Genomic DNA, 26,485 nt, shown 5'->3' on the forward strand with positions numbered 1-26,485 from the left:
TTACACCTGTGGTAAATTATGTGGTTTGGATTATTTTTAACAGGGTAAGCAAATAACCAGAGGAAGATGTGCTGCAAGTTATTGTCATTTAATAACTCTTAAAGAAATTGCATTATAAATTCTACACTTAAGTTACATTATTTGTGTTGCAAGAGGTAAAAATAAGTGGACATAAGGTCCAGCTGGCCTTAAAATTAGGAGTTTGGTACTTACAGAATCTGCAGCGAGTTATGTGAGTTGTATTCAGCATGTTTTGAACTTTTCTACTCTAGGACAAAAAACCTGCTCTTGCCAGCTCAATTTGGAGAGCAGCCAAGCCTAGCTGGGTTTGGGTGGTGTCCATATAGCAATGTCTTCATGGGTGCACCTCTGCATGATCCCTCTCACCTGTCTTAGGTGTGTGAAAATTTGAAGTCCAGGCCAATAAACTTAGGCTCTGTTTCTAGGCAAAAAAAATCAGACATAGGAATGTGCAGAAGGCAATGCTTTTGGTCTGTCCTTAGACAAAATTAATTGCTCTCTGGAGGTATGTGGCTCTCTAAGGGGGGGTCTAAGATGACCTTTCTTGCAGCTCTAAGGAGGGCTTGTTCTCTAAGATTGGGTCTGACACCATCACTCCCATTCATAGGTCACCGGACAGTGTTAAAATACTAATGACTTTTTGGTCCCTGATGGTCCAAATCAAAGCTGAGCCTGGTGACCTCGAGGTGAAACCCTCCATATACCAATTACTTTCTTCTGACCCATCCAAGTGTGCTCCCTGCAGTCCTGATCTCTGACATCTGTCAAGGAATAAAGTACTGAGACCCAAAGCTCTGCTTTCTCAATCCCCTGGTAAAACTGCTGCTTTTTCTGGAAGTGCAGCCACGGACCCTTTTTCTTTAACAAAACACTTCTGCAGTCCAGTCACATCATTTCCAGGATATTTTACTTGAGACTCCAATCGTGCGTTCTACAGATGATTCATAAGAAAAAAAACCCTGCATATTTATCCAGCCAGCTCGTGGCTGGAGGGCAGGGGTTTTAGGCAAGCAGGGAATTTTGTGTGGAAATCAATTCTTTGTGGAAGTCAGTATATTACGAATGTCCATGCAACCAAAATTCCAGAGAGAAATTACCTCCCTGAGCATGCCAAATACCTGGAGGTATGCACTGCAAGTCAGTAAAATCAAGTGGCTGATGGTTTAAGTGTCTCTTAACTGTACAACTCTGCTGGTGTAAATATTTCATGAATTTCTTTTAGATAGCTGGGACTCAAACTGTTGACCTTAAGGATGACATTAAAGCTTTGGACAGTGTTCCCAGCACCTCTCCCACAGTTTCAGAGCCGGGCAGGATGTAGGTAGCACCCACAATGTACCTGCTTCGGTGTGGGCCCACGTTGCAGGAAAGGGTTTGGGAAAGATCTCAGCAGGGATAAAACGGTGGGAAAACGGTGCCAAACAGATGCAGCCTCACCTCTTTGGTGCTGTGGAGAATGGCTGGATGTGGTGACACTGGGAAACAAATGCATTTACCAACAGCGTGGCAATCAGTCACTCCTCTGACACGGAGACACCGGCTGAGCTCCACCCCGTTCATTCATCTGAGCTGTTTCCCAGTCCTCAACACCCAGGCAAGAAAGGAAAGGGAGGTTCTTGCTGGATTTCTTAACCCCAGTCCATATGTTGCTATGCATGAGCACCGCATGCTGGCTCTGGGATTTCAGGGCATTCAATATTTATGGATTGGAACAACAAAAAGACCAAAACTCACTAGGCCCAAGAGAGCCAAGAGAAAAAGATAGAAACCTACTTTTCTAATTATTTTCCCTGCACACAAAAAGAAAACCAAGGACATTGGGTGGATGTTTCATTGAGAAAAAAAGCCAATATCACAGAGGAGCATCTTCAGTTCTTTGTGCTGATAGCATCTAAAAGGCAAGAAACCAGCCTGCAAGTGAGCTTGTCTATGACTCTAAAAAGTGATAACCTGGGCTTACACACTGTGTTAAAAACCAGTTATACTAACCTTGTAAAAATCAGTTTGCACTCATACTGTCCAAGTATAAAATTTCATCTAACAGCCTGATTCACCAGTGCACTTAAAAACTTAAGTCAAATGGAAACCACTGGGAATTGGGTCTCCAAAAGTCTTTGTAGGCTCAGGTTTGAGTGACTGCTCTGTCCCAATTTCCACACCGTTTAGGATGACACTGAATTTCAAGGAAATTTAAGCTCTTCAGCCACCGATGCAAATTTAGGCTCCCAAGTAAATTGAGTAGTTAGGAAAATATTACTGCAGGTCTCACTGTGGAAAGGCTTAACCCATGTTGCACAGAAGAGGTTACACAGTGTGGACCTAGAGCTCTTTGGCTGTCTCAGCTGCATCCATTGCCACAAAGATTGTAGCCACTAAGTTTAAAACCAATAACTGAATGACAGAAATCTGAAAATAAACAAAAAAACCCACAAAACCAATAAACACAAAAACTGACAAACACCTAAAATTAAATTCTAAACTGGGAAAATTTATATTGCATGTCCTGGCCTGGGAACCAGGCAGGTGGAAGATGAGTCTTTCCCATTATATTCCTCAAACTTCCCCAATAAACTAGGATTATAAAGACCTAAAAAGGTTAAATCATTTGATCAGATAAAAGATGCTGAAACTCAGTAACATCACAATGCTGGTGCTGGACAAGCACCATGGAATTTAGTGATTATTATTGCACTAAGCAAAAGTCCACAGCTGTTTTGCTCGGGAGAAGTGTGACTTTTTCTCTTAATATCCCAGTGCTTCGCTGTCTTCCTGAGCACTGCTTGGTCCTGTTGTTCAGTAAGTGTAGTTAACACCAACCTTAAGCTGGGCAATTTCTTCGTGTTTTCCTTTTGCTGCTACAACACCTCAAATATTCCACTCCTGAAGACGGTGAGGGTTATCAGCAACCCTTTGAGGCCCATCTGCTACCCTGCCTGGAACAGCACATCTCTGGAGAGCAGAACGGACCCCCTGATATTGGGGTACACAGCCACAGCTGCAGCTCTGTATCTGTAAACTCTTGTGAACAGAGAGGGATAAGTAAATGTGCTGAGAACCCAGCACAGCCAGCTTCCAGGAACCTGTGGAGGTAATTGCAGCAAACCTTTTCAAAAGCTGAGCCACTGGCGATGGAGTGAACAGCCCCAGGGTAAGTCAGTGCATGACAGTACAAAACTCTGTGTTTAGTGGAGCTGGAATTCTCATGCTCCTGCTAGTTTTTGTATTTTTAAACTATATTTGATGCCCTTAGAAATGATAAATATGCCCTCGAGGGAATTGCAGAAAAGTTCTCTCCTCCTTCCTCACTGCTACTCTCTTCATAATAACATAGGAAATGCGTTGGTCTCTTTTTCACCTTCAAATTTAGGTGCAAATCTTTCCTCATGGAGCAGAAGCCCTGGGGGTGATTAGGTCTTCACAAACAGTAATTGGTTTGGTTACTGGGGGTTAACAGTAGAACAGGTTAGGATTATTTTTTAAATGAAAATATGCATTTTTCACTACTGAAAGTGTGGTAAGAAAGGTCAGTTTCAATGTAATTCCTTAAAAAAGTTGGGAAGGAAAAATGGTTTGAAGTTGATGAAAATCATATTTTTTTCCAAGAAACACATAAAAGTGGCTCTTTATTCTGAAATGTAAGATCAAAAAAGAGTATGAACTAAGAGAAAGCATCAGAGAATTAGTGAATAAAAGTATTTTTTCTGAGCTCAGCTTTTTGATGAGAGGCTTTTAAGCTGTTAGCTCTTTAAAAACCTGGTGGTTTATTACCATTTAGAATAGAGAAGCTTCATTTCTTTTAAAATCAATGTCATTTTCATAGCACAGGGAACACATTCTCTTTCTCACCCTGGAATGCAAATTTTCAACTGTATGTTCAATGAGATTTTAAGTCCAGACAGAGGTGTAATTTATGTTGCTGAATTTTAGTGTTTTTGTAGTTAGTCCATTAAAATTGAGGGGTGTTTTAATAATGGCAGAAATTCTACAGGAGCTGAGACAAAACTTTTTCCAAGTTTTCTGAATCCGTAAGTATCATAAAATAAAACAACATTTTAAAGTATCTCAGGATGAATTATCTCACTGTAATATTCCATTCCACTCAAACACAGCAAAATTCTCAGTAATAAATTTACCCAGGAACATAATTTATTTTGTAATATGCACTTGTTTCAATATCCCATCACAAGCACGGGTTCTGACAGCTCAGCCAAGAAACAAATTTCGTGTATGTGCTCTCCCAGATAAATGAAGCTCTGTGTCTTTCTGATATCTTTGATTAGAAAGGAAATGTTATGTCTTACACCAGAACTTCTTACCCTGATGTGGCTGGCAGGAGCCCTGATATAGATCCCTGCTGGTGACAGTGTCTCAATGTTGGATAAACCATCAGTTCCAGAAAGGCCAATCACTAGATTGTTACTGACTCTGTTCTCCTCTTCCAGTCCCTCACCTTTAAAAGAAAAAAAAAAATAATAAGAAAGAAAATAGATAAAAACATAAAAAATAAAGAGGAAGAAAAAGAAAAATGAACACAAAGGTACATATAGCTGGAAAACCTCTCATCATGATTCTCATTTCAATGTACTCAAGTCCAGGTGTTATATTCACATATATTTCCCTGTACCAGGTATTATATGTGACTACACCAAAAGTCGTGTGTTCTGCACTGCAAGTTTGTGGTGAAAATAAATAAAATGTGTATTTTAAAGCAGATTTACAGTTGGGAAAAGAGATTCAGAATGGTTCAGAGCGGGAAAGTAGCTCACCTATGCACACACAGGCATGCTCCTGGCAGTACTAGAATTCAAAGTCTTCTTTATCTCCTGTCTCCACTGACTGCCCTGCTTACATGTAAGAAAATTTCTAAACAGGCTGAAAAACACCTGGTGCAACTCTACACAAAATGGGGGGTTGTCCCCCTAAGCAATGGAGTAGGAGAAGAGAAAGGGAAAAATCAATCAACCCATTGATCAGACAACTCAGACTCGTGGGGTGCCCCAGATCTAGTTACAGTATAGAAGAAAGAAGAAGAAAACAAAAGAAATGCCTTTTAAACTACATCATAAAGAAATGGGCCGCCCAATGGCAAAGAATGGACAGTGCCATACAAGCCAAGTCCACATAAAGACACATTGAGAGCCTAAGGGGAAATGGCCTCAAGTTGCACCAGGGGAGGTTTAGGTTGGGTATTAGGAAAGATTTCTTCACCTAAAAGGCAGTCAGGCATTGGAAAAAACAGCCCAGGAATGGTGGAGTCACCATTCCTGGAAGAGTTCACAGCCATGGAGATGTGGCACTTGGGGACATGGTTTAGTGGGGCTTGGCAGGGCCAGTCTAATGGTTGAACTCAATGACCTTGAAGATCTCTTCGAACCTTCATGACTCTGTGATTCTATGACCAGCACCGCTGCTCTTTTGGAAGCAGAATTCAAAGTGGAATCTTGTGTGGAATCTATGCATAGGCCATTCTTGCTGGCCTACATCAGGAACAAATTACCTCCATTTACTTTTTTGTACCCAACAGAAGTTTTTATCTTCAACTACATCTGCTCAAGTTCTATTCATAATACAGATCACTTCCAAAATCATTCCTACCCCAAATATAAGCCACTTCACAAGAAAACCTGTGCTCTTTGGTTTTGGGAATAGCAATTAATACTTTTAGCTTTCCTTCAGTCTTTTGAGCCTTTCTCAATTTTTGGAACAAGATCCATTTAGGAAAATATTTCCTTTCCAGGCTTTATGTGTTACAAACAATGCAACTACCAGAGCATGAACAGGATCCTAAAAAGTCCTTTTGACAGCCATATGGGTTTTTGAGGGTTTTCCTTCCAATCTTAGACCTGGTGTGTCAATAATTTTAAGCCCAGAGTGACTTTTTTGTGGCAATCTTGCAAATCCTCTGAAAATGAAGATTTTATGTGAAATCACTGATCCAGTCCAATTCTGGAGCTGCAAAGAGCCAGCTGTAATAAATATTCCTTCACGGGCAACAAAGCTATATATAAATTAATCCATTAGACCCTCTGGAGCTGCTGACAGTGAAGCCATCAAAAGCATCTTGAGGATAAGGTGTATTCAGGCTGAAACTTCAGCTCAGCTCAGAGTCCTTCAACTCAGACACAGATTCCAACATGAGTGAGCCAAGGGATGCCAGCTGTTTGGAGGTCCTGCTCTGCTTCCCCATGGCTGCAGGGGTCTGTACATCACCCTGGGCAAGTCCTTGCATCTCTCTGAGCCAGCTCTCTTCATCTGCAAGGTGTGCATAACCACGCTAGGTTTATAATCTCTCCCATTTAAATCATGATGTATCACTCCTCATTATGTTTATATAGAGCAACCAGCACAGGGACTTGCTGTGTGTGAGGGACTGCAGGATCAGAAATGAAAGCTTTCTCTTTTTCCCTGTTGTTCATCTCACAACTGGTCATTTTTATCCCATCTCTTATGGAAAACAAAAATCGAGCTGTATCTTTAGGTGTTCAGGCAACATGAGATCCCAGCAGAAGATGCTGCAAGTCAGTCTCCTGATGGTTAGTTAGGAGAAATATTTTGTTAACATTTTTGTTGCTCTGAGCTCCGATTTATTTAAGTGCTAAATCCTCTGGTTAACTTTTAACATATCCTTTAATTCCATTATCTTCGACATCAAATGTCTGAAGTTAAAGATAATATGCTCTTAAATGCTTCACTGAGCTGGGGTCTTAAATATTGCATAATGGCACTTTTCCAAAGACAGATGAATCAATCCCCTAAAAAAAAATCTACTTTTTGTCCACTGAAAAACAAGGGATCCATATCAAGTGAAGACTAACCTGAAGAAAGAAAACTGGTCAAATGGAAGTAGCTGCTAGGAGTTGTGTGTGGAATCATGGGAGCTTTATTCAAAGTTCACTGGCACCAAAAATTGAAGAAGATGTGATTAAAGTTCTCAGAGTGCAGTTAAGGATCTGCCATTCTTTCCTCCAAAAACATTTCCATGCAAATGGGAACCAGCACAAGTTGCTGTTGTATTTAGTGTAGATGTTTGCCTGCTTCACTTACCCAGGAGAAGCCCATGGCCTGAAATGTTGTAGAAAACATTGTTGTCCACACTGAGGTTGGAGATCCTGGTCAGACGAAGGCCTTGGCCAAAGGAGTCCAAAACACAACAGCCACGGATGTAAGAGTCTGGAAAGAAATGGATGCTGTGAGCAAAAATCTCTCTGCAGATTGAGGGAAGGTATTTTATACCCCTCCTCTAGATAGGCATGGTGACCTTCCCATCATCCAGACCCTGGCCAGTGCTGCCTTCTGCCACCAGGAAGCCTTGACCCTCACTCAGTGATGAAGATGGCACAGGAAATAGTTGTCCCTGTCCATGGCAGATTTGGAATTAGATGGTTTTTCAGGTTTCTTCCAAACCAAACCGGGCCATTCTATGATTCTGTGAGAGGTGCAAGTGTAGCTTAGCAGGGGGGAAGATCCATCCAGCACCTTTAAAACATTCTTTGAGCCCACCTAACTTGCTCTTACTGATGCCTTTTCGTGGTCTTAAAATCAAGAGTTGTACACGGTTAGAAGGGAAAAAGGGATTTTACCTTGGTATTTATTTTAAAGATCCTTAGGTGCACTATGTTCAGGTCAAATGTACCTTAATGCACACCATAAAGCCCACCCCCAAAAGATCTGGTATAATCTTATAGATCTTACTAATTAACATATCTATCAAAAATTCCCCAATGAGAGGCTCAAGTGAGCCCCCATCCCCAAGGAACCTTCCCCTGGATGGTTCTGTCTCGGTTTACAGAATGTGTTCTGGAGAGGACCTTGGGCTCTGGGGCACACTGATCCCTAACTACGAAGCCTCTAAAATGTTGAGTGTCATAGCTTGACAAACAAGTCCAAGAATGTAGGCAAAAAGCACTAAGAGTACAGAAGTTGTACAAAAGCATAAAAGGGGTATAAAAGAAAAGGCAAAAAATTATCATGGCATCACTACCACCACCAGTCTTCAGAGCCTTCACTGCCACTTCCACAGAGATGAATTTGGCACTTAACAGTGACAAAGTCTAAAGAACTTAATACGTTCCTTAACCTCTGGGCAATTAAATTAAATATTGGCCCTTGCCACCAGCCAGCTCTGAGTCACTTTATTTTTACACATTTAACAGTCCAACTCGTCAACTGACCCAAGAGTCAAGCAGGTTTTGAGGGCGTTTGCCCCAGCTTTGGGCAGGAGATGGTGGATACCTCTGGTGCAGCCAACTCACCTGCCATCCAGGTGTTGCCAGTAACCGTCAGAGCACTGCAGTGATGCCGGAACGTTTGGCCCACGTGGCGAAATTGGACCCCTTGCAGCTGGAGCTGACACGCTTCTCCCTGGAAGGCCTCCACAACCACAATGGCTCCCAGGTCCCGGGAGCCGAGCTGCCTCTCACTTCTCTTGTACAGACACCTGGAGTGACCTAGGACACAATCCAGTGGGAGCTGTGAGGGGCATTTATCCATGGGGCCCATGGGATGTGCGGAGGGAAATCCTCCCCACTGACCCAGTGAGACTCCACCTCCAGCAGGGATCTGAAACATGGGCCCAAAGACAGCACAGGCAAACATTTTTTATGCTCCCTTGAAATACTGCCATGGTTCTTTCTCTAAAAGTCTGGACATTTTGGAGGGAAATATATCAAAACAAGCAGGAAGCTGTAGTTTTATGTCTTGGACCATTGCTTGGAGTTAATTTTAGATAGTTGTATGCATGAGGAAGAGAGATTCAACATTGATTTACCTTAGGTGAGGTTCTTGAAGCATGGATGTATAGAACTAAACTGAAATGAGGCATTTTGGGTTTTTTATAAACTCCGCTCTCCTGACTTTCCCTGAAGATGGATAGGGAACTGTTGCTACCCACAGTTTCAAGACAAGAATAGAGATTAGGGAGAAATTCTTCCTTGTGAGGGTGGTGAGGACCTGGCACAGGCCACCCAGAGAAGCTGTGGCTGCCCCATCCCTGTGTCCAAGGCCAGGCTGGACGGGGCTTGGAGCAAGCTGGGATAGTGGAAGGTGTCCCTGCCCATGGCAGGGGGTGGAACGAGATGAGATTTAGGGTCCCTTCCAGCCCAACAATTCTTGGATTCCATGATATGACAAGAAAAGTAAATCATAGGGCTGGGTAAAATTCCTGAAAGACGCCCTTCCAATGGGGCTGTGATATTTCGGTATGAGGAGATTCAGGCTCCGAATGTGTTACTTAGACTTATTCAGTGGAGGAGCAGAGGGGATCTCAAATTCCAGCACTGCCTGCTGATGCCCAGTAATGCTCATTTTTCTTTTAAAGAAGGTAAATTAACCACAAAAACACTGCTCACTCCTCTTCTGGTGACTCCTCTTCGAAATCCTCCTATCCTTTAACTCAAATAAAAACCTCAAACTGTTAGCACATTTCAGAGCCTATATTTATGAGTTCCACACAAAATGGACCATAAATCCATGAGTAATATAAGCAGTTGGCTGCTGGATATCAAATGAAGTCTTGTGTCACAGTCTGAAAGCCCAAGGCATTTTTTTTAAAGGAAACCTTACACCTGGGTTGACAGATAACCTAACTCTCCTCACATTATAATCACTGTGTCTGATTCTGCTTCCTGAATAGATGGTGTAAATCAGGAATCCACCTGTCAAACTCCATGGCATTTCATACAGCTAAAACTAAAAGAGAGCTGAGATATTTAACATTTTTTCACCAGTGATACTTTATGCATCACCTGCTATTTTTTCCTTGGCATCCCTAAACACTAAACAACGTCTCCATATTTTACGCTAAAGAGTACAAACAGTATTGGGCTGTTTTGTTTTTCCTTCTTCTTAAAGTGACTAAATAGTAAACACAATTAAAAATTTAATATATTATGTACACTGAAACATGTTTTCAGAGGATACTTTCTCTTCTACACCCTTAGGCTCAGGCAAAACTAAAGGGTCTTTCCCAAGATGGCTTGAAACAACAATGTGAAAATAATACATCTGAGATATTACGATGAAGTGCAGTTCAACTCCCAAGACTTCACACTTCAATGTCAAACAATGTTTGGAGAGACAAAATCTCCTTCCTGGCATTGGAATGTCTCAAAGTTATCCTAGGAAGAAAGAGTTCTTATACACAGTGATGCTGCCACAATGGGATTTTAACGGAGCAGCTTTCCTCCTCAGTACATTTCTGTGAGAAAAGACCTCCTCACCTGCATTTACACACTGACTGAGGTGGGACATCCTCTCCAGCGTGACGTTTCCTTGAACAACAACCCTTCTGCTGATCAGTGCTACCACAGGACTCAAAGGCAGATCTTGGCCATTGTCCCATCCCTCTCCAACGCTGTGGGGATACCTAACAAAAGACAAAAAATATAGACTCAAAAGCATCTGCACCTGCAGATGGAGAGAATTAGGTTTATGATTTCTCATTATTTTTGCTTATGACCATAAACTCCCAAATTCAGAGCAGGTTTCAGTCCTTTTCTCACTAGGGACAGTGGCACATCCAGTGTTAGATAGGCTTCTCCTTGTCTGATGTTTGCTTTCATTTTTTGTCTTACAAGCACTCAAACCTTTCTTAGATTATGTATATAATATAATATATTGTATTATTAGGAAAAGGCTTTTCATCCAGAGGGTGGTGTGGCACTGGAACAGGTCCCCCAGGGAAGTGGTTACAGCCCCAAGGACGCCAGAGCTCAAAATGCATTTGGACAACACTTTTAGGCACATGGTGAAGATTTTGGGATTGCCCTGTGCAGGGCCAAGAACTGGATTCGATAATTCTTGTGAGTCCCTTCCAGTTTGATGATATGATATTTACTACAAAATATTTCAGCCTTTGAATTCTCTTCCCAAAACATGTTTGGGTGAAAACCATCAGGACTTTTTTCCTCAAGCCCAAATCATTCCTGAAAATAATACCGTTAATCTTCCTGGGCATTGGAGTTGGGTTGTCTCCAGATAAATAACGTGTTTCAACACTGGAGCTGATAAGAAATACATTTTTCAGTTTGTCCAAGATCTCCATGCACAGGAGATGAAGAGAGAATAAGGCAGTGAAATTAATACTCACTGGAAGTATGGAAGCAGATGTCCATAGTGGAAAAATTCACTTTGAGTGTCTTACTTAGGAAAAGCAGTCAAGAAGAGAGGACTTTTTTTTTACACAAGTCAGACATTTCTTGTGAAAAAAAATGCACTTTCTCAAGAAATTAACTATGTAGGAAATTTCTTTGCCATTCCTATACTGATGCCACTGCACTTTACTGGCCATCAGTGTTTTCCGCTTCAAAGGTTTTCAGAGTTCAAGGGCATGATACAGAATTTAAACATAGAATTTCAACATTCAGGATTGAATGTCCACTACCTTTAGGGGGAGTGAGGGACTGAAATATCACTGGCCACCTTTGTTAAAGGGATTTATATAGTTATTATGTCCCACAGGGAATGGCAAATCCTGTCTTTGATCAAATTTTCTCCTTGTTTAGCTCTCTGCTATAAAAATCCCCGTGACTCTTGAAAGGATACCTGAGCGGTGTTCTAAGGTGCAGCTCCGTGTTGTTCACGGACTGGATAACAGCCAGTTCTTCCCACTGCTGTGCATCTCCAAGGCCTGAACTTCCCACAAGGATTTCATCACCAGGCTGCCAATCAACAGGTTCCTGGAGCACTAGTTGTGTGTCACTAGCATTAGCTGATGATTTCAAGTGTGTGAAAACTACTTTGGGCATCCAGCCTGAAAAGAACAAGGGAAAAAAAGTTAAAAAGCATGTCAGTTAACTTAAAAACCCACCAAACAAACAAACAAACAGGAGCAGAATGCTCCTGGTTCAAGGCCAGGTTGGATGGGGCTTGGAGCAGCCTGGTCTAATGGAAGGTGTCTCTTCCCATGGCAGGGGGGTGGAATGATGTGGTCTTTAAGGTTCCTTCCAACCAAAACCATTCAACAATTCAATGATTCTATGAAATCTGTGTATAACGAGCCCCAGCAATGAAAAACCTTGCCCTATAACTCTCCTTTCTTCACTTAATGAAGTTTGCTTTAATTCCTGACATTTCTTTTTTCCCTAGCAGGTGTCGGAACAGATTGGTCCAGTGAGGCCCAGCACACTGAGCACCATCAGGGGAGAGTGTGTGCCTCACACACCCACCTTTAGAATACTTTTCCTTCCCTCCCTTGCAGTAGATCAACATTTACCTTTAGCCCACAGCAAGTTACTGTCCTCCCTGGTTGTACTGCAGGAAAGTAATAACAGCAGAAATCACTGAGTGTAGAGGTTGCATCCAATAAATCATTTTCAAATTATTTTAAGCAAGCTTCTCTGTCCATATCCTGTTTCACTTTCTTGTTCCTTATACCCCAGCATCCTCATTACCCATATACACCATTGTCCCAACTATTTCCTTAATGAAGATGGAAATAAGAAGTAGCACCTCCAAGACAATAAATTCACAACAGAATCAGAGAAGGAAGACTCAAATCTTTATACTCTTTTACCTTGAAAAAAGAGCATACATATATATTGAGGTATATGTGAGTACCTGTTGTGTGTCAATGATGGGCATCTAAACCTGAGATACTTCTGGCATTTTCTTAAATCAAACTTCAAATTTCTCAACTTCCAGCTAAGAGAATCTCTCAGACATCCTTCACTTAAGGTGTTTCAGTTCATATTACAACCTGTTTTAGAATGCATCAAACAGATCTCCTGCTCTTCAGCTCAGCCCTGTGAGGCACATCTGGCAGGTCTGGGCTACTCAGGACAAGAGAGACATGGAGCTCCTGGAGCACATCCAGCACAGGGTGACAAAGTTGATGAAGGGCCTGGAGCATCTCTGTGCCCAGGGAAGGCTGAGGGAGCTGGGGCTGCTCAGCCTCAGAGGAGATGCTGAGAGGGACCCTCAGCCCTGGGTGTCCCTGTGTGCAGGGAGGGCTCCGAGCAGGGCCCAGGCTCTGCTCCGGGGCCCAGCAATGGCACCAGAGGAACGGGCAGGAGCTGATCCCAGGAAGTTCCACTGGACACGAGGAAGAACTTTCCTGTGCAGCGACCGAGCCCTGAACAGATTGTCCAGAGAGGGTGGGGAGTCTCCCTCATGGGGGATATTCCAGACCTGTCTGGACACAGCCCTGTGCCCTGTGCTCTGGTATGACCCTGTCTGAGCAGGGAGTTAGACCAGGTGACCCACTGTGGTCCTTTCCAACCTGACCCATCCTGGGATTTTGTGAAACCAATGCAGAAGCTGAAATGCAGTAGGACACATAGGACACCGTCAGTGCCAAAGGAACCAGACTGGAATGACTCTGCAGTAGTTCCCAAAACACATTGACCCTTCAGCATCTACATCATTTACCCTACAGTTCTGCTTCTATAGGGCCACACTCTTTTCTAACGCAGACGTAGCCAAAACCCACCTTCCACCACTCACAGGCACAGACATCAAAGACTACATCCTCAACACAGCTCAAAAAACCCCTCTTGATATCAGCCCATGTGCATTCTTTTACCAGCAGCACTCTCTTCACCTTTATTCCTTTACCTTTTTCCACTGAGTGATTCTCGTGAATTTTTAGGACTGGCATAAAAGCCAACGACTGGCAGCAGCCATCTGCATGTGGAGCACTGCACAGTTTCTCTCCAGCTCTGGACATTTTGTTTATGGTGTTGATTTGTGTGCCTGTGTTAATGTGTGTTCTCGTGCATCTGTGTCCAGACACACAAGTGACCCCTGTGGAGTGCATCTGTCACATGCACACCACAGCAGCACTGCTGGGGAACAGCTCTTGTCACTGAGAAGTGGGAAACACCATTCTGCATTCAAAACATGCTCCAATGGAAAAGGCTTTTTTCAGGCTTTTTTCTACTTTTGAGCTCTGACTCAAAAATTTTTAAGGAAAATGTTGTCAATTTGGGGGTTTTTTCCTTCTAAAGAGTATTCAAGGCATCCAAACATTTCCCCATTTCCTTTATTTCCTTTTTCATGTTTTCTCTTCTTACGGCGCTCATCTCCCTGTCTCCCATTCGACAGTCTGTTTTACCTTTTTTCTCATGTTTTAGGTGGGGTTTTTCCTGATGATTTAGGGGGGTTGGGATATTTCTCTGCACGTTCAAAATCTACTCCCAGTTTCCAGTAAGTTCAGTATATTTTTGTTAGGGAAAACAAAAAAAAAACCCAACAAAAAAAAAAAAAACAACCAAACAAAAAAAAAACAACAAACAAAAAAAACCCTAAACAAGTTTAGCAGATTCCACTTTCACAGAATCATAAAATCATGAAATCATAAAAAGGACGTCTAAGACCATCAAGTCCAACCATTAACTCAGCACTTCCAGATCTATCACCAAACCATGTCCTTAAGCACCACACTTACCCATTTCCTTGCTTCCCATTTATATTCCCACATACAACACCTCCAGGTCAGAATCTCCTTTACTTCCAGCAGCACAAGTGACACACAAGATATGGTCAATGATACCTTTCTGTTAATAATGAGACCAATAAGAGACCATAACTGAGGCTTCTTTGCCCTAACTATAATATATTCCCCTTGAAAACAAACTCTATTTTGGATAAAATGTGCAAAGTTCATAAAATAACCTTCAGTGCCTGGGTTTGGGCTGTGCAACAGGTAAACAAATTACCTGTTTGAGAGGAAAAGGTTTAAAAGACCAACAGCTGTGGTGTATTTAAATTATTTCTTCCCCCAAAATGTACAGTGAGCAGAAATATTCCAAAGTGCTGAAAAATAGATGAATCTGTATAACTCCTTAATTATTGAACTCATTTTTAATAATTAACTAAGCATGATTTGGAAAAAAAAAGCACATCTTGAGATCTAAAGCAGGAGTGACTTCATGTTAAAGGACAGAGCCTTTAGACTCAAAAAGCTGTTGCAGGAAAAGCGAGAATTGAACACTTTACTAAATGACTTAACAGAACACCCTTATACATGAAGCAGAGCAGAATGGTGCAGCCTAGAAGTGCAAGGGACTTGAAAATTAATTCCAAAGGAATTAATCACAAATTTTAAGATTGGGAACATCTTAGCACCAGGACCCTGGTTATGCTTCCTGTTGGAAGCATGATGTAAAGTTGCAGTCTTGTATGGACCTGGTAAAATCATTAAGAATGAGACAATTCTGATGTTTACAATGCCACTCTTGAGGAAAAACAGAATAAATTAAATTTCTTATGGCCTCTAACAAAAAAATATTCCATACATCTATGTCGGATGATATGTCACTTATCTATCTGGTTTCACCCAGTCCTAAGGAGTGATAGGATACCAATAGCTACTGATAGAACAAGGAGAAATGGCTTTCAACTATGAGAAGATAGACTTAGATTGGATATTAGGAAGAAATTCTCCCCTGTGAGGGTGGGGAGGCCCTGGCACCGGGCACCCAGAGAAGCTGTGGTTGCTCCATCCCTGGAAGTGTCCAAGGCCAGGTTGGACAGGGCTTGGATCAACCTGGGATAGTGGAAGGTGTCCCTGCCCATGGCAGGGGGGTTGGAGTGAAATGAGATTTAAGGTCCCTTCTAACTCAAACCATTCCATGATTTTAAGTAGTTCAACAGGAGATGTGAATTTGACATTTACAGAAATATGTCAGAGTCACATCAAAACTGAGCAAACTCATCAAGGTGTGTCAGGGCAGACCCATCTCTAGGGTCACAGGAAAATCTGTCCACAGAATGCGAAATGTGAATTGTACTGAGTGCTCTAGGTTTAGAAAAATTAGGCCATTATTTACAATCCCTTGATTACTAAAAACATGAGGGTCATTTCCTCTCCCAGGTGTACACTGGGTGACCCATGGGGCACTGAAAACTTAAACTGGGTGTTTGATATTCTTTTCTAGTCACCCAGATTTGAAAGCTGAAGCTGCAACAGTTGGAAACACTGAAATAGAGGGGTTTGAAAGGAGTTACTACAGAGTAAGGAGAGGCTGCTGCAAACTAATTAGGAGACAAGTCCTGTAATCAACGGGGAAAATGGGCTCCTGGGGAGCCTACACAATCTGAATCACCTGGAGGAGTTTCTCTGTCCCACTGCAGGCACAGGAGAGTTGTCTCCTCATTCAGACCAGGGGATTGCCCCAAAGTGACTCAGAAAAGCACCTGAGTGGCCAAGGAGCCTTGGAAACTCCAGCTGCCCTCACTTGTGGCTGCCCCTAAAAAGGTAGAAGTTTCCTTGGACCTGAAGGAATGCACTGACCTGTGCTCCCTTGATCACTGCTTCCCTCCCTAAGCACAAGTCCAGCTTCTCTGCCAACCTTCAGCATTCCAAGGCAGAAAGGGAGAGAGGGAGAGGCCAAAAAGCAGTGCTATTGATCTCAGCTGAGAAAGGCCACTCCACATCCCACTCCTCATCACAGTGGGAAATTTTGCTTCAGATAAAACATCTTAAAGCCTCTATTTGTCAGACCAGTTATGAAGCACTGAAGTGCTTCATAATCTTTTACCCCTTCTCTGCACATTTTTTAAAAATATTACCTCTTGTCCACTGCCTTAAAATGTGTTCCAGCTTCCACTAGAAGAGAAACTTGGATTGACACTGAACACAAGAGGAGGTGCATCATTTGTAATTTATTTTTGTATTAAAATAAGGCCCACCATGCTGGAGGGTGTGGAATTTGAGGATCTTTATGGTCCCTTCCAATTCAAACCATTCCATGTTTCTGGGTTAGGCACTCCACACACAGAGATAGATATCTAAGGCCAGACCTAATGGGAATCTCTCCTCTGGATGCAGACAAGTCTTACCACAGCCCTCTGTGGAGCCCATGGTTGGGTTCTTTATTCCATGGAAACACAGCTGAGGCCTCCACAAGATAAAATTATTAATCTCATTGTACACAAGGGAAGGTGTGGAGGAGATGAAAAATGGTTAAGTGGCTTGTTTGGGGTAACACAAGAATCTGGGATAAAACTGGGAAGGGAGTTTCCACTGAGCCAGCCCAGTTTCTCAAAAATGAAGCCTCCTATTCCAGCTAGAAACAGTCCAAGACTTCTGAAAGTCAACACTTAGACTCTTGTCAACATTTTCAGTTCTTTGTCACTCCTCAGGTGTCAGGCCCAGAGGCAGGATTCCTTCAGCTACAGGAATGCCTTGTACCATCTCACTGAAAAGGGAAACTGAATCAGTTTAAACAGATAAAAGCAGATAATTGGTCCTGGTTCAAGAGGCAGATCAAAACCAAACGAGGAGATCACAGCTCCCTCCCTGAGTCACCTCCAGCTCTCTGCCAGGACACCATGAGGTGTTGATATCTCAGCTTCTATTACCAATCCCCCACCCTCCAGGGAATAACTTTCCAGACAACAATTCTTCTTTTAACTGAGACTGATCCATTAAATTCCAGCCTGTCCTCAGTCTTCAACTGTCACAACCTGCACACTTCTGTTCCTGTTGAAAGGAACTTCTGCCTTTCATATATTTCTATTTGGTTACATGAATTCCACCTTAAATCTGCGGGATCTAAGAGTTTGCATGACAAGACGACAAGTTGCTTTCATGGAAAACACATGTCCCTGACCTGAAAACAAGACTTTTTGGAGTAATATTATTACCTAACGTGAGACACCTTAGGAACATCCTAACCAAGCCTGACAGCAACCAGTGTGAGCCACATCCACTCAGGCAGAGCTGGAGAATAGGGTTTACACATGGGAGTGTTGGTACAAACTGGAATCTTGTAATGGGTTTCAAGAGGCCTGGTTCCAGTCCTAAGCCTGCCATAGGTCTGTTGGTCTTTCTCCCAAAAGTTGTTTAAATGTTTTTTAAAAACTTCCTTTTTTTCATGGGGCAGCAGGCTTTGAACCCTTCTCCTCTGACACCCAGGACCCTGCTGCATCTCATTTTTACTCCTATTTACCACAAATTAATTAACCCAGTTATGAACACACAGTTGTTAGTGGTGTTGACAAACTATAAAGCTCTTTTACGCCTTCTGACTGTTTATTGGTGCTTTAAAGTTGAGGTAATGAGACCCCTTTATGCCACAAAAGGAATTTACGAGAACTGCAGGGCTCAGACACAAAATCTACTTACTGGGAATGTACAAATTACACTGCAGATAATCTGTCAATCAGTTGTAGCTATACTGTAAATCTTTAGTGTAAATGGGAATAGGAGCTTTCAATTCCCAGGAACAAAGTGAAAAGAAACAAGCTGTTTTCCTACCCCCACCAGAAAAAAAACCAAAGAAAGAACTTTGCAAGAGAAGATAATAATATAATTCAATGGATTATATATATTTATTTATTTTTTAGAATATTAAAAACTCCCAACTATGGCAGGGAGTTGAAACTATAAGACCTTTAAAGTCTCTTCCAGCCCAAACCATTCTGTGACTCTATGATTGTCTCTGGTAGTAAAATACAGCACACTTTCCTTCAGAATTTCAGGTGTCAGGCTATTTTAGGAATACAGTTTCCTCTCCATTGTCATAATCCCTTAATATTCCCTTTTCCCAACCCAAACTGCACTTCCTAATCAAACTTAGCTTGGCCATTCCTAAAATTTTCAAATGTCAAAGTGATAACTGGCAATACAGCCATTAGAAACTGGTGCTTCAGGAAAGAGATGAGTTTTTTTAATATATTTTTAGATCCAAGACAAGGACTTTTTGCTGCTGTTGCTTCAGTTAATAAAACAAACCATAAAAATAATAATGGATAAAATTCCTTAAATTAAAAGGAATAGAATTTTTTTTCCAGAAAGCCTCCTTACTCAGGATAGTACACAGATGTGTTGCTACAGCTCTCTATGGCCAAATGGATCTCCAAGTGACAGACCCTTAATTAAGGACTAGGAAAAAATATTTTATGAACCCAGATTTTATAATGTTTTAAAAAAAAATGTCACAGCTGCCTCAGCTCTTGCAGTGTCTGGTCCAGTCACTGGCCATAAAGAGTAGGGAATCATAAAAGAAGAATGAAAGCTGCTTTCCTATATTTTCAAAGGTGTTAAAAAACATTTGCTTGAACTGTGAGCTGTCAACCCTCTGGACTTCAACATTTCCAGCTGGTTTTGCTCTCTGTTAATTCCAGTCCTAGGTATATTCCCTAAGCATTTGCATGTTTTTAGCTTGTTTTGCAATGAAAGGAGTTTGCTAGGGTTTTGTTTTTTTTTTTTTTTTTTACCTGCTACACATCTTAGAAAGACAGGGATGTCTCTGCCTGAAACTGGGAGCTGCCTTTCCACCCCCGTGCAGTCCTGCAGGACTCACTGCTGCGTGTGGGCAGCCCCTGGGGAGATGCAGACAGCTTTCCTGCCACTTCCTGCCACAGCCACTGCACAGAGCTTTTCATTCCCGCCCCGAGATAAAACAGAAGGTCCTTTCTGATTTATAACTGCTCGTTAACCCTTAGGACACCCAAGAGTTTATCAGCTCTTTGACAAGAAGCTGCAGCAGGAGCACAGTGGGTATTTAAGATGTACTCAAATCAGAGTTTAGAATCAGGGTCAGAGAATGGTTTGGATTGGAAGGGACCTTTAAAGGTCATCTACTCCAGATCTCCTCCTCCTCCTGTTGAAGGTGCAGGAACAACAAACTGGACCAGGTTGCTCAGAGCCCAGTCCAACCTGATCTTGAATCTTCTCCCAGTGAGCAAAAATTAAAAATATGACATCATCCGGACAAGAGGACAAACGGAATAACTTTTATTTTCTCCACTGGGAAATATCCTTGAAAGTGACCTAGTCCTGCTGAATGTTTCCTATTCATGACACTGCAGTTGTCACTTAAACATTTCCACCTGAATATTGTTCAACAGCACCCTGGAGAAAGCAAGGATTATCATGTCCTTTTCCTGGAAGTGTCCAAGGCCAGGTTGGACAGGGCTTGGAGCAGCCTGGGATAGTGGAAGGCGTCCCTGTCATGGCAGGGGGTGGAATGAGGTGAGTTTAAGGACCCTTCCAACACAAACCATTCCATGATTCTATGATTTTGCTGCGGATGGAAGGGCTTTGTGATTAAACAGATCTACAGAAACTCTCATTGTTGCCCTTTTCCCACAACTTAAATTGCAAACAAAGTACCTTCCCTGCATGCTGTCCCATAAATGCACAAATTTCCAAACATTCCCTTTAAACAGAGATCTCCCAGTCACTTTGTTAAGTCACATCAGTCCTGAAAGCAAGGGAAAAGATATTCCTGCAATGCCATTGCATAAACCAAAATCCATGCTCCACACCTTTAATGTCCTCACAACCAAAGATGCCGCAGAGGAAAAAGTCTTTAGACAGACCCCAGGAGAAAGAGCTCCAGCTGTGGCAGGAAAGGACAGTGGATCCTGCAGGGAGCTGCAGACAGCTGGTAACACTTTGTGTTATTGCCAGTTCATCTCCGGCGCTGCTGCGGAATGAGACAGGGAATATCTCCCTGCAGGAGTGGGAATGTGGGGCAGCACAACCATTGCCAGGCTAAGATCAGCTTCCTGCATCCCCAAAATGGGATGGGGAAGAGGTTTTGGCACCAGGAAATGTGAGGGTGAGCCCAAAGGGAGGGTCCCTGCCTTGTTCAGCCTGCAGCACTGTGGAAAGCCAGGGCTGGGTCCAGGCCTCTCAGTTTGCCAAACTTCAGAAAATCACAGGATCAGTCAGGTTGGAAAAGACCTCCAAGGCTGAGTCCAACCTGTGACTGATCCCTGCCTTGCCAGCTGAACAGGAGAACTTAGTTCCACATCCAGTTGTTTCTTGAACACCTCCACCACCTGCCTGGAAAGCCCAAACTTTGCAGCCTTTCTCCTACCTAGGGTGGAAATTAACCCTGAATTTGCTGCTGGGTGTTCTCTTCCTCCAGCCAATAACCTGTTTCTTGTTGGGGCAAGAATTGCTAGGGATATTTTGATGTATATTTGAAAGTTTGAAGGAGGAAATTATTTAAAATATAATATGCACCCACATTTGTAGCAAGCCACAGACCTATACCCTGTCAAAAATCACAAGGTAATATATTAGCTATGGCCTATGTACATATTCTATTCTATCCTATCCTATTCTAGTTCAGTATAGAGTATATATTGTGTTATATTGTATTACTATCTTTACTACCTCTATTATATTTATCTTTATTATATAATATATATATTAGTGTCCATCTCTCTGTCCCCTTTGCATCACATTTTCCTCATTAAGATCAGCACCAACACACAAATCAACTGATTTAAGCTTAAATCAAAGATAACAGATGCATTTCTATTAGAAAGAAGGGCAAACTGTGAAAGGCACAGCAGCTTGCCCTGAACCCAACTCTTTTTTTTTCCCCCATCTGCTAGGTCTTTAAAATCTAATGGTCATCTTATATTTGTGAATAAGAAAGTGAAGGCACAAGTCATTGTACATTAGTTACTCCATGGGAAGTGCCTAAGTGCAGTTTCTTACCCCCGGTGAACACGAGGGGATTCAAGGCAGCTCAGCCTTCTGTTCCAGAGCCATCTGCTTTAATGCATCATGTTAAAGTCAAGGTCTTGGAAAGGAAAAACACTGTCACAGGAGGCAAAAAGACTCCTGCAACTCCCATGCAGGATAACTGGCACCTAAGGAACAGCAGCAACCTCAGGTGTAGCAGGGGTGTGCAAATCAGGAAGGTCAGGTAGCGAAAAATAATATTTATTGAATAGAAGAGCATTTCAGTAGAGTAAAAAACGTCTTTCCTCTAACAGATCTCTGCACCCTATCTTGAAATCAGGAAGGTCAGGTAGCGAAAAATAATATTTATTGAATAGAAGAGCATTTCAGTAGAGTAAAAAACGTCTTTCCTCTAACAGATCTCTGCACCCTATCTTGAAACCCCCTGCTAGATACTTTTTTCCCTATTTTTTCCCCCTGGGAAGCTTTTCTTTTTAATATGTGAGTAAAGCAGAACAAATTCTCTCATGTTGTCTATGATCTCTTAATCTCAAACTCGGCACAGATACATAACACTGCCTAATGGAGGCAAAGCAAGAGGCATTTGATTAAATGTTTGATCTCTGGAGGAATGCACAGGCTCTGTAAAGCACAGTGCACAGCTCACAAATATTTTGTGGTTTATTATTGATTAAAAGCAATTAAAATTAATAATTGGTTCAACTGATAAAAACCACTTTTTTTCCCTGAGCTAACCCTGAAAAAGTATCAGACTGCTTTGGCTGCAGAGAAATCTGGGATAGAAGTCATGCAAATTTACCTCTATAATGTAATTTTCTCCATTGCACGTGCAGGGCCACTCTTTGCAGCAGGACTAGCCATGACTTTAGAGCATTGAAATGACTGCTGACACCCCTGCTTAAATTATCGTGATTAAAAATAAGTTATTAAACCAAAACCTTCAGGACATAGCTTTTTCTTTATTACACACCTTTCATGGTTTGGACAAGGTGAATGGAGCATGTTTTTAATCTGGAGTGTAACATCCAACAACACAGTGTAATATCACAACAGTGTTGGCATGAAGTTTTAGATAAATGCCTGACAAAAGTGATGGTCTTTTTTTGAAAGAGGCACAGTCTGTTTTGAGGGGACACAATGGAATAATGAGATCATCTACCAGGACCGCTGAAAATGGAGAAGACCTTTAAAATATTTCAATGTGTGGAAATATCTCTGCTCTGGAGCCAAGCTGGGAGTGCTGTGAGTGTTCAGTCTTGAGAAGAGAAGGATCCAGGGAAAATTTAGAGCCCCTTCCAGAGCCTAAAGAGGCTCCAGGAGAGCTGGAGAGGAACTTTAGAGAAGGGCCTGGAGGGACAGGACAAGGGGGAATGATCTTAAGCTGAAGGAGGATGGGTTTAGATGGGATATTGGAAAAACCTCTTCCTGTGAGGGTGGTGAGGCCCTGGTACAGGTGCCCAGAGAAGCTGTGGCTGCCCCTGGATCCCTGGAAGTGTCCAAGGCCAGGTTGGACAGGGCTTGGAGCAACCTGGGCTAGTGGAAGTTGTTCCTGCCCATGGCAGGGGCTGGAACTGGATGAGCTTTCAGGTCCCTTCCAACCCAAACCAGTTTGTGATTCCATGATTAAAGTGTTAGGACCACAAGATCAGGCTGTCACAAGGACGGGCTGGGTGTTCTTTGTTTTGATGCAGCATCTGCACTCTGCACCCAGTTCCTGCCCCCCTCAGCATCCACTGGTGTCTCCAGTTTCCCTGGGAAGGACAAAGGCACAAGAACAGACAAGGCCACCATGCTGAACTTCTCTCCCGAAGCTTGTCAGGAGAGTTTCTCAGGGAATAGAGCGCGAATGGAGCTGGAGACAGTGATAAATTTCCCTTCTGAACAATCAATAAAACTCTCTCAGCCCCGCTCAGGCCCCTACTGCAGATGCAAGGGCCATAATTACATTGTCAAAAAGTCGAGTTGCCCTGGCTGACTGAAACCCCCTCCTCAAAGTGACGGGTGATTGACAGGCAGTTTATGGGTGGCACGCTCTGACTGGCAGGGGAGTTGGCTAAAGCCAAAGGCAACAGTGAAATTTCCCAGTCTGCTACAACTACCGGAGCAAAGGACTGCCACTCATGAGGGAATTGTGGGAAACCCTTAGTCATATTAACATATCAAAGTGAGGCGCTGACAGCGCTTACTAAACAATCTGAACTCAACCAGAGCTGCAGAGCATCCCCCAACATTCCCAGTCTGAAAGAGAAAAGGAATTAAAATGTGCTCTGTCCTGTCTTTGCCAAGACAGCCAAGAATTTGGAAACCTGCTTATTTAATGATTTTGATCTGAGATAACATATATATTCTTGTATATAAATGTATCTCACAAATGTATATTGCTGAGCATGTCAGCCTCTTTCACACATACATATGAAAGGGGCTGTCATGCTCAACAATTTGTTCTATACCACAGACCAGACTGATGCTAAATTGAAGACAGACAGCAGATTTTTTTTTCCACGTCAGCAATATGAACCCAGTAAAGGACCCCACTACTTTCTGTCATGTTTTGTAGCAGGCTTCTACTGCTTCAATGTTAAATTGCAGATTACATGGTTTTGAATGAACAATAATTGCAGCCATGCACTGGGGCTGAGCGTTGTGCAGAGCTTAAAAGTGACTTCTCAGCTACTCTGGATTTGTTGAATAAGAAATTGATATGAATTCTTGAATAAGAGCTGGTTTTGAATAACAATAGAATAAGGGTTGGAGTTGTTCAGCCTGGAGAAGAGAAGGATCCAGGGAGAATTTAGAGCCCATTCCACGGCCTAAAGGGGCTCCAGGAGAGCTGAAGAGGGACTTGGGACAAGGGTCTGGAGTGACAGGACAAGGGGGAATGGTTTCAAAGTGACAGAGGGGAGATTTAGATGGGATATTGGGAAGGAATTGTTTCCTGTGAGGGTGGGGAATCCCTGGTACAGGTTGCCCAGAGAAGTTGTGGCTGCCCCTGGATCCCTGCAAGTGTCCAAGGACAAGATGGATGGGACCCTGAGCAACCTGGGATAGTGGAAGGTGTTCCTGCCCATGGAATGGGGATGGGCTAGATGGTTTTTAACATCCCTTCCAACACAAGCCTTTCAATACCCAATAATTTACAAAAAACTGAAACCAAGAGATGTTTCCACTAAGGGTCAAGCCACCTTTGACTCCACATATCTCCATCCAAGTAACCCTTCGATTGCAGACCTCATCTTCTTGTTTTCCTAGGGAATGAAAACTCACTGGGAATTATGGCACTGAGTAAAACAGATGAAATATCAGTGAGAAAAGACTCAAAGGTACTGATGTGGATGCCTGGGTTTGCCTCCCTCCATCACATCACTAAGGTGAGACAGCAGAATGCACTCTGCCCTGTTTGTCTTCAGTTTTCAGGGTGCTGGAGTCACCAAGCCAAAGATGATACAGGCTTGGAGTGGATAGGAGAAGCAGCACAAGAGGCACAGCTGCCAGGAGTTGCTACTGGCTTTTCCTACATTGCTAGAAAACAAAAAGCATGGAAAAGTGAAGGCTTGTGCTGCAAATTGCTGACAATCTAAGGACAAAATCCTGGCTTACTGGGGTCAAACCAGGAATAGAAGGACACTTCAAAATAGCAGAAGGCATAGAAAGTGAAGCAGCAAAAGCTGTTGTCAGGCAAATTCAAATCAGACATTTCAATACTTTTCTTTAAAAAGGAAAAAAAAAAAAAAAGGATTATTAACCAAATTAATCCCCTGGAAAAAGCCTCTAAGGAAAAAGCTGATTTCTGTCTCCCTTGATGTCCTCAAAGATCAAGCCTTTCTGGAAGGCAAGCTTTAATCTAAGGGGAATTACTGAGCTCAGGGCTGGGATAACTGTGTGAAACTCAATGGCCAGTAACGGACAGTCAATTCAGCCAAGATGCTCTAATAGCCCTCCTTCACAGAGATCCTCCAGGAAATGGGGTAGAAATGCTCTGAAAAGCCACTTCACTGAAATTATTGAAGCCTTTTACAGATAGTAAATAATTGAGCTTTGCTGTGTCTCAATGAAGGGGTCAAGAGCACCTGACGTGATACTGAGGTGCAGCCCCACCTCTCCTGCCCCTGCCAGGATCTCCTTCCCCAGCCTCTGCTCTTCTCTCCTGATTCAGAAAACATCAGTTCACTGACTCCACTCCCAACCCCACCTCTCCCAACCTTGCTCAGCTCCTGTGAGCTGGCAGGACGATGGCACAGAGGGGCAACTCACTCCCTGCCTGTGTTCAGATGTTACTCTCGGTGCCTGACTTCATTTTTGACCGAGAGCCACACGTCTCTGTGCTCAGCCAGCAACAACTCTGCCTGTAGGGCACAGGGTGGAAGTTCAAGCCCTGCTGGAGGGTGTGAACATCCACCAACAGGAAGGTTGACGCACACAAACAGAAGGAAGAAGAGGCGTTCAGAAGGAAGAAGGAAGATGAGACATTCAGATGGCTTCTCTCTATTTCTTTTTCTCCTCTGTGACACTTAGAGCCTTTAAAAATAGCCCACTAGTGAAGAACTCGAAAAATGTGTGTTGCACCAATGTTCTGATTCATGCTGAGTTTGGACTTGAATTCTATGACCAAACTCCTGCATCAAGAAATGGCCATTTTATACCCATATTTCATAGCGTTCAAAAAAAGCTCCATCTCTAAATTCTTCTATGCCACAATATAAGAATTCTGATAAGATGTTGGAATGAGTCCAGAAGAGGCCATGCTCAGAGGGCTGGAGCACCTCTGCTCTGGAGCCAGGCTGGGAGAGCTGGGGGTGTTCACCTGGAGAAGAGAAGGATCCAGGGAGAGCTCAGAGCTCCTTCCAGAGCCTAAAGGGGCTCCAGGAGAGCTGGAGAGGGACTTGGGACAAGGCATGGAGGGACAGGACACAGGGAATGGCTTCCCACTGCCAGAGGACAGGGTTAGATGGGATATTGGGAAGATGTATGTATTCCCTCTGAGGATGGTAAGGCCCTGGCACAGGTTGCCCAGAGAAGCTGATGCTACCCCTGGATCCCTGGAAGTGTCCAAGACAAGGCTGGATGCACCTTGGA

General features: G+C 42.9%; 1 protein-coding gene across 12 annotated transcripts in view; it reads right to left on the minus strand.

Annotated features, from left to right (window-relative positions):
* PKHD1 (PKHD1 ciliary IPT domain containing fibrocystin/polyductin) overlaps positions 1 to 26,485 on the minus strand; it is a 252,139-nt gene that overhangs the window by 136,942 nt on the left and 88,712 nt on the right. For all 12 annotated transcript variants that reach the window (XM_069011802.1, XM_069011801.1, XM_069011797.1 and 9 more), the window contains 5 exons: positions 11,563 to 11,770; positions 10,239 to 10,384; positions 8,274 to 8,468; positions 7,066 to 7,191; positions 4,338 to 4,471 (listed from right to left, as the gene is read on the minus strand). In XM_069011802.1, coding sequence (XP_068867903.1) covers positions 4,338 to 4,471; positions 7,066 to 7,191; positions 8,274 to 8,468; positions 10,239 to 10,384; positions 11,563 to 11,770 — 809 coding nt within the window. The remainder of the gene's footprint in view (positions 1 to 4,337; positions 4,472 to 7,065; positions 7,192 to 8,273; positions 8,469 to 10,238; positions 10,385 to 11,562; positions 11,771 to 26,485) is intronic.

This window comes from Aphelocoma coerulescens, chromosome 3, assembly GCF_041296385.1.
Source record: "Aphelocoma coerulescens isolate FSJ_1873_10779 chromosome 3, UR_Acoe_1.0, whole genome shotgun sequence".
Taxonomy (NCBI): domain Eukaryota; kingdom Metazoa; phylum Chordata; class Aves; order Passeriformes; family Corvidae; genus Aphelocoma; species Aphelocoma coerulescens.